Source organism: Monopterus albus, unplaced genomic scaffold (assembly GCF_001952655.1).
Source record: "Monopterus albus unplaced genomic scaffold, M_albus_1.0 scaffold23.1, whole genome shotgun sequence".
NCBI classification, from domain to species: domain Eukaryota; kingdom Metazoa; phylum Chordata; class Actinopteri; order Synbranchiformes; family Synbranchidae; genus Monopterus; species Monopterus albus.
The window spans coordinates 40301-55639 of NW_018127903.1; the positions used below are offsets into that span (position 1 = coordinate 40301).

The 15339-nt window shown below is 41.7% G+C and overlaps 1 protein-coding gene across 1 annotated transcript in view; it reads left to right on the forward strand.

The window, feature by feature from the left end:
* Positions 1-14838, forward strand: part of bmp1a (bone morphogenetic protein 1a) — a 31905-nt gene extending 17067 nt beyond the window's left edge. The window contains exons 7-20 of the mRNA XM_020594496.1: positions 1749-1873; positions 3484-3599; positions 3780-3882; positions 4562-4678; positions 5072-5217; positions 5327-5522; positions 5740-5865; positions 7801-7961; positions 8135-8315; positions 8435-8560; positions 8763-8890; positions 9404-9617; positions 9963-10213; positions 12476-14838. Of these exons, the coding sequence (XP_020450152.1) occupies positions 1749-1873; positions 3484-3599; positions 3780-3882; positions 4562-4678; positions 5072-5217; positions 5327-5522; positions 5740-5865; positions 7801-7961; positions 8135-8315; positions 8435-8560; positions 8763-8890; positions 9404-9617; positions 9963-10213; positions 12476-12610 (2125 nt within the window). The 3' untranslated portion in view covers positions 12611-14838. The remainder of the gene's footprint in view (positions 1-1748; positions 1874-3483; positions 3600-3779; positions 3883-4561; positions 4679-5071; positions 5218-5326; positions 5523-5739; positions 5866-7800; positions 7962-8134; positions 8316-8434; positions 8561-8762; positions 8891-9403; positions 9618-9962; positions 10214-12475) is intronic.
* Positions 14839-15339: the final 501 nt, after the last annotated feature.

A 15339-nucleotide genomic window follows, 5' to 3' on the forward strand; every position in this document is an offset into this window, starting at 1 on the left:
TTTAGTTTATGGCATTTTAGAGAACGGTACTGATCCTATATTAGATTTCAGTCAGCTTATCACTTAAATGGGATGCTGATTTAGCTGCTGTTTAGCTCAAGATTAGGACTTAAAGTTGTGATCTTGTCAATTTGTCATTCCCAGCAATTTTTCTTGAACACAGATTGGCTGATTTAACCGTGCCCATTATTAGCCAATGTGTTTGCTCAGTGTTTTACAGTAAATCACAGTGGGAAGCTGGGGCCTTCACCGCGGGTTTTGTTCCTAAGATTTCATGGCCTGTCTTGATGTTTTGCCGTGTCTCTGACGACAAGCGGGGCTGATCCCCATGCTTTTTATCTGCGGTGTGTTACCAAACCCACAACCACCACCCCCCCATTGATCCAGAGATATTTTCCAGGACTGGTGCATGGAGTGGTGCCAACTCAAATAGAGACCTGCCAGTGTGCCCTTTGTCTTCTCTGACACCGGCTGGAGTGGCGTTTTTCACCGACAGCCAGCATACGGCTGCTGGAGGCTCACAGACAGACAAGCAGGCAGAGTCTAAACTGTTAGCTCAGGCTGCTCTGTTTGCACATGGCTGGCGTTGATAGGCATGTCACCATGGGAACAGTCAGGGAGCCAGAACGTTGCTTGCCAGTACTTAGAGAAAAATGGAGATGATAAACTAGCAAAGTGTCAAAAGAGGCAGAATTGTGAAGAGAGTGTTTCTGGACTGACTGCTCTGTTCTGACTTTTTTTTTTTTTTTTTTTTTTTTTATGAAATCTAGCATAAGATGTGGCTGTTGTTCACATTCCTACCTTCATGGCTTATGCAGTTTATTTTCATCATTCAGTAACTGTGGAGAAGATCTTCGTCTTTTAGTTCTGGCCCATCTGTAGGGCAGACGTGGAGAATGGCCGCAGGAAGAGACCCCAACCTAAATTGAAGACTATGATAAGTGACTGCAACTGTTCATCTGTTACATTTTAGCCAGAGAGTAGATCTAATCACTGAGTTAAAAAAATGTATAACCGAACCTTCACAAACACGCATTTTGACATTGGTAGACATTGAGTGGAGGAAATGACATCATGCTTTTGATGTACATCATTAGAAAGTGATGGATGGATTCTGATGGCTGCTTATTAAAAGAGTGTTTATTCAGCAGTTTGTGAGGGAAGTGGTACAGTTTATTACAGCACAAACAGTTGGGTTTGTACCTTTAATGATGCTACATGGGCGTGGATGCTCATGTTGAGGTCAACTGCAGGTGGAACACTTCTTACTGTCCAATTAAACTGGTGCCTGGTCATTACTTTCTTAGCATTACCTTGTTTAGTTTGAAGAAATTTTGACTAGATTTATCAAATGAGGGTTATAGTAACCTCAAATGCACGTTATACATAATTATATTTGTGTTATATGTTCTGAATTGTTAGATCCATGTTTAAACCAGTCTAAAGTGAATATGAGTGCTCCATGCCACTGTTGTGTGGCAGTTGGAGTTGTAATGTTTTTCTGCAAAACAGCCACATTTAGTTTAGCTTAGTCAAGACTATGAAATTTTGATCATGATATTTAGAAGTCTTGATTTTTTAGAAACTGTTAATGATGATGACAGCGATTATATTGCATTGACCAATGGTAAGTCATTTAATCCGTGAGCCAACATGTTTCGTAGTGTGTGTGCATTGTTAGCAGGATTGTGTGCATCCCGCCTGGCTTTCATCCAACATTAACATGAGTCTTTCTTTCTGATTTACAGAGGGATCTTCCTAGACACCATCCTGCCACGCTATGATGTGAATGGAGTGCGACCACCCATTGGCCAGAGAACCAGACTGAGCAAGGGAGATATCGCACAGGCACGCAAACTCTACAAATGCTCCAGTAAGACCAAAATGACAGCTTCTGTCTGCTATGGGTTTGCTACTTGCTACTTTGCTGTGGGTCTACTACTATTCCAACATGGATGCATGGTCTATTTTTACATCTGTACGCAACATAGTCCTGAGAGCTCCTCCTGCCTTCCCCAGATGCAGCTCACATTGACTGGAAATAGCCAAGTATCCAGTACTGATGTGGTGTGGCTGGCTACAGTGTCCGAAACTCCCAAGCTGGGAGGAGTATAAACACTATCCAGGGACTCTTGACGACAATGGCTAAAACAATTGTTGTCTACACATCACAGCATGTACAAACCGTGCAACTATACACTAAGAAGAGTTATGTAAGCCTGGCACCTTTCCGAAGCATTCAATTTGTTTATGCTTTTATAGAGGAGAGCGAGGATTTAATACTACTGAAGTAAACAGAATTTATAGTATTAACAGATGTACAGTGAGAATAGCCTTCTGCTCAATAGATTTGATGTTAATTGTAGGTCAGGCCAGGATAGCTGAGCTGTCAGCCTTACATGAAAGCTCAGTGAATAAACATGATGACGTGACAGATCACCAGAGATGGACCAGCTGCTGTGGTTTTAGACACAACTGGAAGTTTTAACCTTAAATGGATCTATACATGTCGGTGAAAGCATTTTCTCTCTTCATGGCTATCTGCGTCTTATGAGAAAGACTGGATGATGTGGCACATATCGGGGGGGATGAAGCAGTGAGTGTATGCATGTGTTCCTGGAAAAAAAAAATCCTTAAAAGCCACAGATCTCCCAAATGTGCAGTATTCCTGGGGTAATGTGTGTGCCTGTGTGCTTGTTGACAGTCTAGTACTGGCAGATTTCTGCCAAACATTATTACTCACAACTTTGCTCAAGGCTCCTCATTTTATTGCTTCCACACAATCCTCGAGGGAGACAATAAACACAAACAGTTTCTTTACTCCTACTAAATGCAGCCCAAGGTAAAGATAACACGGAGGAAATACTGAGTCCATATGCAGTTCCCAAGATGGACAACAAAAGCTACAGATCTACTCTGTCATTTCCACTCAGTCTTATTTGAACACATCTTCCCTCACTTGGCAGGAGCCTCCCTCAGTCATTTCATGAGGCTGTGTTTTGTTTTTGGAGTCAGTCTTCTCACACTTGCACACTTAGGTTTGCCAGTCAAACTGAGGGTGGTTTTTCATTGGCAACGCATACATAATGCATCGCATCCTCCAAAGGGCTGGGGTATTTATAGTGGACCAGGTTTATTTTCAGAGGATGCTCAGAGTGTCTCACACCTTTTACTCCTTTGTGTGATCATCATCATCATCATCTGGAGTAGTTGCGGGGAGGGGAGAGTCAAGAGGCTGCAGATGAATATTATTAGCAGATGTGTCTTTGAACATAAAAGAGCTGCCCTTTACTTTACATTTGGTGCTATAATTCCAGCATCTGTCTCTGCTGCAAGGTTTCAAGGGATTTAATTTAGAGCTAATGTCTATATTGTTTGAAACAGGGATTCATGCGTTTTCAGGCAGAGACGGGTTGGCAGTGCAATACTTAGACCTTACATGCATTGGTCTGTTTGTGTGTGTTTTTTTTCCCCCGTACAAAGGATGTGGGGACAGTCTACAGGACAGCAATGGGAACTTCTCCTCTCCTGGCTTCCCCAACGGATACTCCGCCTACATGCACTGCATCTGGAGAATATCAGTCACGCCAGGGGAAAAGGTATGTGTATATGGAAAGTGCCAGATCAGCATTGAGATGCCTTATAACAAGCAAGCACCACTGACTGCATATAATGATATAGATGTGGTGACTCTTGTTACTTCTCATTTGTTTGAGCATTAGTAGTGTGTGACCTTTGGCCTGTACTGTGTCGGTAATCACACTCTCTTTTTCTTTAAGATCATTCTGAACTTCACCTCCATGGATCTGTACAGGAGTCATTTGTGTTGGTATGACCACGTGGAGATCCGAGATGGATACTGGAGGAAGGCGCCACTCAAAGGTCAGTTACCCTGGAGAATATTGTGCCAGGGCCACAACTGACTTTTATCATTGATTAATCATAATATTATTTCTAGATTCATTCACCAAAATGTCTTGTTTGGTCTAATCAGTATCCCTGAATTCAGAGATATTCAGTGTATTATTGTAAAAGTAAAGAACCAGGAAATTAGCCTGATTTATTGTGGAAATTGTTTCTGGGCTATTGATACAAGGACCGATGGTAGTGACAGCTAACCACGGGTTTAAATATATAAAATATGTAAATACATTTTTAAAACTGTTGGGTAAAGTTTTGATTGTGTCAAAGTTTCAGCCAGTCATACCCAGGACATAGACTATACAAATTGACCAAACATTAAATGCTAACATACAAATGATGGTTGGAAGTTGAGTTCCTGTCTGTTTTTGTTTATATTTTGAATACCCTTTGTCTTCTCTCTGGCAGTGTATTTGGTTTATACATAGTAAAAAGCAGAGTAGAAAATTTTCAATAAAACAGTCAACTTTGTCTGCAATTTGTTGGCAGCAGTGAAACACAAGATGAAGCAGAGTTAAGTAGGGAGATGACACAGGGGGTAAAAAAGTTTTAAAATTGTTTCTTTTGGCTACTAGGACTGTGAAAAGTTATCCCAAAGTGTCATAATGATCAGATCTGTATTTCCTCACCTGTGACTCAGGTCGTTTCTGTGGTGATAAGCTGCCTGAGCCAATCATCTCCACCGACAGCAGACTGTGGATTGAGTTCCGCAGCAGCAGTAACTGGGTGGGAAAAGGTTTCTCTGCCGTTTATGAGGGTAAGCACCCGTTTCCTGACCTCTCTGCACCTCATTTCAGCACATTGATCAGCTGACTGAATGCACGGCCAGTCACACATCCAACAATGTGCCTAAGAAGCTGCAATAATATCCCCGGTTTTTGGCGCTCTTACTGCTGATGTATCAGGCACTTTACACTGCATTAATTAGATTTTGGCTGGCCCTCACTTTCAGCTTTATTGTGCCCAGACTGTGCAAAGGGATGATGTTTGTTTGTGGTAGCTGGTGGTGATGGAGGCATTTCAACAAATCCACATTGTGTAATTCTGAACAGTCAGCACACGTTTTTGTTTTGTTTTTTTCCCAGAGGCATGTGCTGATGATATTGCTATCGAGGGAGTTTGTTTTTATTGTTGTTACTATCACATGCAGCCATCTGTGGTGGGGAGGTGAAGAAGGACAATGGCCAGATCCAGTCCCCCAACTACCCCGATGACTACAGGCCTAATAAAATATGTGTGTGGAAGATTTCTGTAGCTCAGGACTACCACGTAGGCCTTACCTTCCAGTCTTTTGAGGTAAGACACCAGTCCTTTGCTCTATATTAAGCCTAATCGTGTTTATTTTTTGTGAATTTTTATGATTAATTTGCCCTGCTATAACCTCAAACCCTCTACCCTTTCTCAGATTGAGAGGCATGACAGTTGTGCCTACGACTACCTGGAGGTGCGCGATGGAAACACTGAAAACAGCCCTCTGCTGGGCCGCTTTTGTGGCTATGACAAGCCAGATGACATCAAAAGCAGCTCCAACCAGCTGTGGATGAAATTTGTTTCAGATGGTTCTGTCAACAAGGCTGGCTTTGCTGCCAACTTCTTCAAAGGTGAGAGGTTACGGTTTGTATCATCATAATAATGTCATCATCAGAAATCTATCTATATATTTTAAATATTCAAATACAGTATTTTTGTTCCTCTTGCAACTTTGGGTTCTGTGCGCCCCCCTTGGTTAGCCTGTCTCTACTGTTGTTGTGTTTTCTCTCATAATTCATTGAGCCAGGAGACCAGCTAAAAAGGGTCCTAACATGTCTTTGTTTTCAGAGATGGATGAGTGCTCCAAACCGGACAACGGTCGCTGTGAGCAACGCTGTGTCAACACACTAGGCAGCTACAAGTGTGCCTGTGAACCAGGCTATGAGCTGGCTGCAGACAAACGCAGCTGTGAGGGTAAGTACCGGGAGAAAAGTTAGGCAGCTCTGCTCACCATATCATTTACATGCTAAAGCACTTTACACAGTTAACCGCCCAAATACAATAAGTACAGTCTTTCCTGTAAGACAGAAAACATGCCAGCAGTGATGCTTGTACTGGCTGGGCACTGTCTTGAGTCACAACAATGCAAGCATTATATTTATCTCAAATTATATGTTGTTGTTTAAGCTCTATCTATGAGTACACAGGCTGTACAATATCTGGCTCACCACACCTAGAGGAAGTCAGGTGTCACAGCAGCTTTGCACTGCCTACAGATGTTCAGCATATGAAGTAGATTTTTTTTTTTTAGTTGTTGTATAAAATAACCAGATTGAACTGAAATAACTTTTATTAAACATTGCAAGTTTTACCATTCCAGTATCCAGGGGCATTGTTAGACATAAAGCACAGGCACAGGCCCCCCTGACTCAAATCATGCAGTTATTTTTCCTGAATGTCTAGTGCATGAATGAAATGTGCTATACATTGTACTACCTGAATTTCCCTCGGGATCAATAAAGTATCAATCCATCTATCTATATGAACTTCCCTTGCCTAGCCCACTATTCCACTGCCATACTACTGCTAGTGAAAGTGAAACAACTACTGGTAAAGGTAAAAATGTATGAAATTATTTACTTCAACATACATTAAGAACATTTTCAACATGTTTTAATGGTGTAAAGGTCTGGGCCTGTATTGCACATTTCTTTGCATTCTTCTGCATTTCACACTACATATTGTGCAATGGATGGCTGGTAGTCACACACCTTTCTCCCTGCACAGACAGCTTCCTCCACACCTGTTTGTTAAATGTGCATAAAACAAACATCACGTGGACCGTGTGACAAAATCATCAAATATTATGTTATATTCATTACATTCAGAATGAATAGTCCAAGCTTAACATAGACCACTATATGTGATGTGTTATGGAACATACTTGGCATTCATTTTATTTCATGTAGTGCTCCGATAAATAGCGTTTTAAGAGTAGTCCAACTGATCACATGCGTTGATGTACAGAGGTCTAATTTACTTCACATTCAACATCCGTGTCTGGTGACGTGCTAGCTAACTACAGCCAGGTCTTACTGTCTCGCTCTCATCTCTCTGAACCTCTTCCCTGTCTCGGCCTCTTCTAAAGAATTTTCTTGTGTCCATTTACAGGAGTCAGTAATGTTTGAGTCAAAATAAAGATCATTAGTATTGTTCAAAAACTTAATTTTGTCCCTTTCACATACCTCAGTCCATTCCTTTCTTTTGTTTTGCGCACCAGTACATGGATTACTGCATGTGCCCTGCAGTGCACCAGTTATGATGTGCACAACGTGGTGTACAAACCCCGATCACTGCTCCTCAGCTTGTATTTTGCTTTGACATTCTGGATTAGGACAACAAATTAATTCTTTTCACGTTTTTATCAATCTAAATTAATCCACTGCCAAATTTAGGAGCTTGTTAAACCTCGAATGTGTGAATTTACTGTGGCACAGCAGTTCAACACTGGGCCATGTGCCCCAGTAAAAGGGGTCTAATGACGCATATGGGAATATCCAGTCTATACAAACCGCAGTCCCTGCAGCTGGTAAGGATCCACACTGCACATTCCTTTGGAGAATAGCGAGGTGAAGGCATGGCTACCACCAGTTGTTGTAACTCGCTACGTATTGCGTAACTCCAACTATAAAGCATGCCTGAGTGCTCACAGGAAGGTCAGTAATTGGGGTTATTCAGCACACTGAAATGATATTTTAGAGAGCTCTCAGTTTAACTGAATGGTTTGCAACTTTTGGAATATGTCCTGTTGAAGCACGTGTGGTGATAGAATGTATTTTCTGTCTGCACATCCGCATCTGTTTCAAGCTATTTGTTGTTGTCTCCTCGCATGTTATGTTTTTTGTTCAGCTGCCTGTGGAGGCTTCATCACCAAGCTGAATGGGTCAATCACCAGCCCGGGTTGGCCCAGAGAGTATCCTCCTAACAAGAACTGCATCTGGCAGCTGGTCGCGCCCACGCAGTACCGCATCACTCTGCTCTTTGACGTCTTCGAGACTGAGGGCAATGATGTGAGCACTGGGGTTATTATGAATCAGCACGGGGTGGGTTTGTTCTGTGTTGTCTCTGTCATGGCACATCTCTCCGTATTCATAGCGAATAATATCTTCCTGTCCTTCATGTTTCATAATTAGAATCAAATAAAATGCCTGGGATTCTTCACATGCTGTGCCTTTATACTCAGGTTTGTAAGTATGACTATGTGGAGGTACGCAGTGGGCTTTCAGCTGATTCAAAGCTACATGGGAAGTTCTGTGGGGCAGAGAAACCAGAAGCTATCACCTCTCAGTACAACAACATGCGCATCGAGTTCAAATCAGACAATACAGTGTCCAAAAAGGGCTTTAAAGCACAGTTCTTCTCGGGTGAGTTCTCGGACAGAGTTGCTACAGAATATACTGTAGCAAGTCTTTTTGTTCGAAGCTGCTGTCTGTCAGTCTTCAAGGGGAACAGTCACTAAGGTTGTGCTCCTGTGCTTCCTTAGACAAAGATGAGTGCTCTAAGGAGAATGGTGGCTGTCAACATGAGTGTGTCAACACCTTTGGGAGCTACAGTTGTCAGTGCAGGAGTGGCTTTGTGCTGCATGACAACAAACACGACTGTAAAGAAGGTATTTCACCTACATTTTTCTCTGTTGTGGCCCATTTATCCCCGTTTTCAACCTGTTCTGTTGTATTTAGAGCAGCCGTTAGGGTCAATGAGCACATGCTTTCTAGTGTCAAAAACAATCTGAGTGCAGCCTAAGCGTTGCTCTGTTTGGTTTAAGGATGTTACAGAGGCCCGTGTTGACTCTTTGTGATGTCTTTTTACAGCTGGCTGTGATCACACTGTGAATAGCGTGAGTGGCCTTATCACCAGTCCCAATTGGCCAGATAAATATCCCAGCAAGAAGGCATGCACCTGGGCACTCACCACCACTCCAGGCCACCGCATCAAAATTGTATGGGCCACTTCCTCTGTATAATTTCAATCATGTGTGCAGCTTATTTGTGTAATTGAATCACTAAATCCACCGAGAACATCTGTGTTTACTGTGCTGGTGTCAGAAACTGTTGTGACCTTCCTAACGAGGATGTGTGGCTCCCCCTTCTGTTATTATCGGTGTTTTTGTCTCCTTTGTAAAAGATGTACAGTAGATTATTTAACAGAAAATCAGTAACCAACCATGCAATATCAAAGCATGTCATTCTTGCCTCTGTTTCTAAATAACAGTGCAAAACATGGAGGAATATGATTTTGTTAGACATTGCTTCTTAAAATCTACCGTGCTTTTGTGCTTTTTTCTTTCTTTTTCAGTGCAGACAAGCGACAGTCTGAAAATAACATACATTACTATGAAGATAATGTCATTGTATTTTAAAAGGAAGCCTAAAAAACTTTGATTTTTGTTCATTTCTGTTAATTTCTTTCCATTTCATTAAGGATACTCACCTGCCATCTTGTTTTGTTACAGGAATTCAAAGAGATTGACATGGAGGCCCACTTGGAGTGTGCTTATGACCACATTGAGATTTATGATGGGCGTGATGGAAAAGCACCCAGTCTGGGTCGCTTCTGTGGCACCAAGAAGCCCCAGCCCATTATGTCTAGTGGAAACAAGCTGTTCATTCGCTTTTTCTCTGATAATTCTGTGCAGAAGAAAGGATTTGAGGCTTCCCATAGTGCAGGTAAAAACAGGTGATGCTGCAGCAGTGCCCAGTGTCTCTTTCAGTTGAAGAGATAATACAATATTAGTAAGAGAGATTTGAGGAAAAGGTTTTGTTTGTTCATCATTAAGTAACTCCACATGTGTAATACAGTATTTAGTTTTGGTTACAATTCCCTGCCCTGTCTGAGAATGACTATGAGTCATATTTAATTGCAGAGCATGTTTAATAATCCTGTGTATCTGGATGACTGTAAAACCATAAATGAGCCACTGATGAACAAGTACAGCAGCTGGTCTTGTTTCTTATCAGGGATGCCCTGTGTGTGCGCAAAATACCCAATTCAGCTCAGTTTTCTGTCCACAGAGTGTGGAGGCCGTCTAAAGGCTGAGGTCAAAACCAAGGACCTGTTCTCCCATGCCCAGTTCGGGGACAATAACTATCCCTCAGCCTCTGACTGTCAGTGGGTGATCTCGGCAGAGAAAGGCTACGGCGTGGAGCTCATCTTCCAGACTTTTGAGATAGAGGAGGAGACAGACTGCGGCTATGACTACATGGAACTTTTTGATGGCGCTGACACCAAGTCTCCACGGCTGGGACGCTACTGTGGCTCAGGGGTGAGTACATTTCTCAATCAATTGCTATTCTCTGAATGTCTTTTCTTTCACAAATACAGCCGGCTTGTCACAGCACTTTCTCCGTTTTGCTGTATATCAGCAGGACTTTTTAGAATTAGGGCTGCTGTTGAGTGACCTTCGCCAGTGAGTATTTATAGATTTTCTTTTGTGGACTACCCTGGAGCTTTTGATTTCAGTTTGTACTCCAACTTTAATCACTCTGTTAAAGTTGACATCTTTGGGAGTACTGCTGTGGAGGCGGTTTTATGGCAACACATGCTGTCACTCCCTGGATACTGGTAGCAGATATCAGAGTCTCTGCCACTGGGCCGTAACTGTGAATTAATCAGCCGATGTTGAGGCTGTGGCCAGAGTCTGGAACAATGAGGCCAGCAGGGAATAGAAACTCAAGTTTCCTCAGGTCAGAGAACAGCTTGATTTCATTTACACACTTCAGTAATAAGCTCTGGCCTTTTACTTAAGCCTGTTCCTCTGAATCATTCGCTGGAGGGGACATAACACCCTCAGAACCCTGGAGAGCAGCTCCTCAATCAAGTTTCCTTTTATAAAACAGGTCGAAATAAACTGACACAATTCAGTTCAAAGTAGGATGAAAACTCAATATAGTGCAGGGAGGCGTACTTTTAGCCTGGGGGCTTTTCTCCATTAAATTGTCGACTACATATTGCTGGGTCTATAATAACATTTGTCAGCCTTCTTCTTGTGTTTTAAATTCCTTTCCCAGTGAACCAGGACTTATTGGCTGTTGTAGATATATTATTCATGTTAGGAATGGCAGCTTTAATCAGCAGTCTGCTGTTTTCACAGTTGGTTGCACAAGCTTTGGCTGTTCTGATGTAGCAGCGCTTGGATATGCAGCAGCTACAGGGCAGCTCCCTTAGCACCTCAACCAACTAATAATTTTTCAGTACGATGTTCTGAATTAATTTTCATGTGACATCACTATCCTGACATACAGCCAGGTCAAGTGTTGCATATTTTCTGTGCTCATGTAATGCCGTTAACTCCCCTTTAGTTTCTCTGTAAACCTTATGGATGACTTGATACTACAGACAGCAGAAATATCAGTAGGGCCTGGGAAAGTTTTTTGGCCTGTCACATGCCAGTGCTGGGACACTGTAGAGGGTGCTGTGGCCTGTGAGCCACAAAAACTGGCCCTCTGGTCTGTCATGCAGGTGGTGGAATCACAGGTGGAGATGAACAGCAGAAAAAAAAAATCACTCTTAAAGGGCCAGCACACCTACAGTACATAATCTAAAAGGCAACATACAACCAAGCAAAAATAAAAACTAATAACTACAAACATGTACTTGCACTCCTGCTAAGTTAACCTACACAGAATGGGAATAAAATAAATACTTTGTGTTGCAGATTAGCATGGAAACATGGATATGTCAAATGTATTTTCTAGTGTTGTGGCATAGTGGGATATGACATCAGAAAAAGCTACATTCTGACAGACAAATTAACTGTTTTATATCCAAAACATATTCACACAGGTCATTATGTTAAATCAGAGGGTTTCAACCAGTGGTCCGTGGCCCCCTGGTGGTCCGCGGAGGCATTGCAGGAAGTCCCTGACCATGCATTCAATAGTGTGCTGTAGTTTCACTGTGGAAATCTTTTGAAAACACATTTCCATTTGGTACTCATGGTGTGTGAATAATCAAATTCATGCAAATGTATAACATTTAGGAACTTTCTACAATTAAAATTGTGTCCATCCAGTGTCTCTATCCCACAACAGTGGTCCACAGATTATTTTTTAGTCAGAATGATGGTCAGAATTGAAAACCCCTGTGTTAAATTGTACAAGAGAGTCACTGGTAGGGCAGAAAACAGCGCCCTCTGCTGTGGCCCAGCACTGTCACACTACAGGCTGAAAAATATTCCCAAGCCCCTCTCAGAAATATATTAAGTTCTGTCCAGTAAATTGTTTTGTTCAGGGAAGAAATTAGCTCTGTGTAGTGGTGCGCCTGCCATTAATCATCAGAATATTTTTATACTCTCTTCAAAACCTGAATTAGAATAAAGCAGGAAAGGGCCAGCTCTGGTCCCACAAGCTTACATGGCCCCTGGTTGTTACAGAACAATAACTCCTCTGCAGTCAGAAGCCATTCATCATGGTCACTGATTTGTCTTTAGTTTCAGAATGTGAGAAGTGTTCAGTTTGACAGCACTTCAATTAAAACAACCAGAAACTGACATCCATAAATGAATCTGTTTTGTCCCTCCTGACAGCCTCCAGAGGAGATCTACTCAGCCGGTGACTCCATTGTCATCAAGTTTCGCTCCGATGATACAATCAACAAAAAAGGGTTTCACGTCCGCTACACTAGCACTAAGTTCCAGGACACACTGCACTCACGCAAGTGACCAGTGGGGGCCAGAAGGGGTCGTGCGGGGCAAAGGGGCAAACGGAGGGGCCCCCAGGGGAGGCGCCAGCCTGACGCTCGGAAACCTTCGGCCACCAAGATGAATCAGACACAACAGAACAGCCGGAAGACCACCACCCGCACCTCAGCTCCTAGGGGCTCTAGCTCCCCCCGCAGACTGTGAGGAGTAAAGCCATTCCGCAGTACACTTGTTTTTACCTTTATATGGTTAGGATTGGGGTGGGAGGGTGAATGTCTGCTTTAGCTGGACAGCAGGGGAAAATTTATTGACCCAGTCCCGTCCAGATATTTTTTTTTTGTTATTTTGTTCATTTTTTTTTTTAAAATCATGCCTTCTAATGAGAGGCACAAAGGAAAACAGCAGATTCTCAGGACCTGTAGGAAGGCAGGCATCAGCTGGACAGATCTGTGCTTTTGTCAGGCCGGCCCACCACTTCCAGGGGGAGGAGAGGAAGAGGAGGAGGAGTATAGGAAGGTCTCCTGTACTCCTCAATAATTGTTCTCCTCTCTTCACACTCATCCCTTTGGTTCAAGGATTCATATCTGTAAGTGGATTAGAAGGACTTGACTTGAGATTTTGATACTGTATGTCAGTCAGTTGCATGTAATTACAAGGAAAGAAGGAAAACTGTACAGTGACAACACCAGCATTTGTAATTGGCATTGTCCCAGCAACCAGTGGCAAGATTTTTGCTGTTACCATTAACAAGGAAATTAAGGAAGCAGTTATCTTATTAAAGGACTAATAAATGAAATGAGGTCCATGTCTTCTGGTTGGTAATTGCTTGCCTGATGACTGGCTATTACTGTACCTCCATGTATAAAGTAATGTGTATGATCTTTCAAAGGGAACATGTGCTTTTCTCAGCTCAAACCAGTTAGCACTTTACAGTGAATTGTTCCAGAATCATGAGCTTATGAATTTTTGTGAAATGCAATGCCAGTTCACTTATTTTTAAATGCATTTTATCTCTCTTATTCCCCATTGTTTTTTTTAATTGCTCCATTTAGTTCCTCAGGCATACTTGAACATTGTGTGTGCCCTGTAACATGGGGTAATAAAGAAATGACTTGTTTCAGTGTTGATTTACAGTTCTGATGTAAAATAATTTCTCTCCAGGGAAAATGCCTTTTCTTGGTACAATGAAGTATTTCTCAAGAACCAAATGAGCCTGGGTATTTATTGTTATAGTAATTACATATAAAATGTAAAGGTACTGTTGAAATTAGCCCTATTGTATAGCCACTGGTCTATGTTGAATATACTGTGTTGCTCACTCCTTTCTTTTCTCTATTTATTTCTCATTCAGCACAGTGAGAATAATGTGTGACATTATAGCAGTGTGACACACCTGTTTGACATCCGACCTTTGTTCAAAATACTGATTGCCTATATTGTGCCGTTAAGTTAAACCATGTCCTGCAAGTTGCTGGTTGAGTGACAGGAGTAAGAGAACTGAGAACTGTGATGGCACACTGGTCTGTGTTTGAAATAGGCTTCAGAGGAATGTTCTGACAACTGGGGAAAAAACAAGAAACAACAGGGCTAAATATAAATATACCTTATTCAATTTATCTGATTCACTATTGATAAATGCAGCTTGTCATTTCAGACCAGGAAAGCAGTTTCCATTTTCATCTTCCTAAATATTCATTCCCTTACTGTAACCTCAGTGTCCCTCGATAATTATTCCATTACTATTCTGTTGTGCTTTTTCATAAAAGCATGAGGAGCAGAGCAGTGTTGTTGCACAGGAAACTGTCGAGAGTGACACGACTGAAATTGGGGTTCTCACTCTACTTAACCCAACAGAAACTACCGCCAAATATACACAAACATAACAAGACTGCAGTCTGGGTGAGAAGCTGTTTGGGTAAATACATTTTAAAAGGATCAAGACAAGTTCACCTTTATAAAGGATTTTTTTTTATTCTGAAAGGTCCAACTATTTTACCTCTTTTACTTAAATTTGTTTTATTTTGGTGATGGAAATTCACATACAGTATTTGTCCAATTCTTTGTTTGATTATCTACATATATGACGTACTGTATTTTGGATTTGTGTAATCTGGTGTACCTTTACTACACTGATTGAAATGTGCCCTTTCTCATTTTGATCAAGAGTAAATGCAGCAAAGTCATATGCCTACTTAGACAGAGAAGTAATACAAATAAAAACATTAGAGTTGGCATTGTCATTCAATGGTCAAAAGGAAGTGTCTTTGCTAAGTAAGAGAAAACTATGTTGCTATTTCTTGAGCAGAAAATAAACTTTTCATTTCTCAAATTATGTCTTTATACACCAGCTGCACATACTTGTTATGTAGAAGAAAATGAAACACGAGCTTGTGTAAAAATGGCCCATTAACTCTAAAGAAGTTCCTGGTGCTAACAGCTGATTTCTTATTCTGCTGCAACATAATAAATTTGTTGCTCCTTCTGTAAAATAATGAACAGGATTCTCCAGAATGAAAGTTCTGGTATGGTTTTTCTGCATTTACTCAAAATATTTTACATCTTCCCACTGTTGTTCCTGCTGTTTCCATCACAGCAGGAAAGCCATTAAACATTACGGCGCTGCAGTTCAATGTTAAATCTGAGCCATTTTATATGAATAATTAACAACAGCCAACTGGAGATGTGGCACTGTCTGCTGTAGCTCTCCCAGGGATTATATGGCTGTAAGTGAACGGTGACAGGTCCTCATT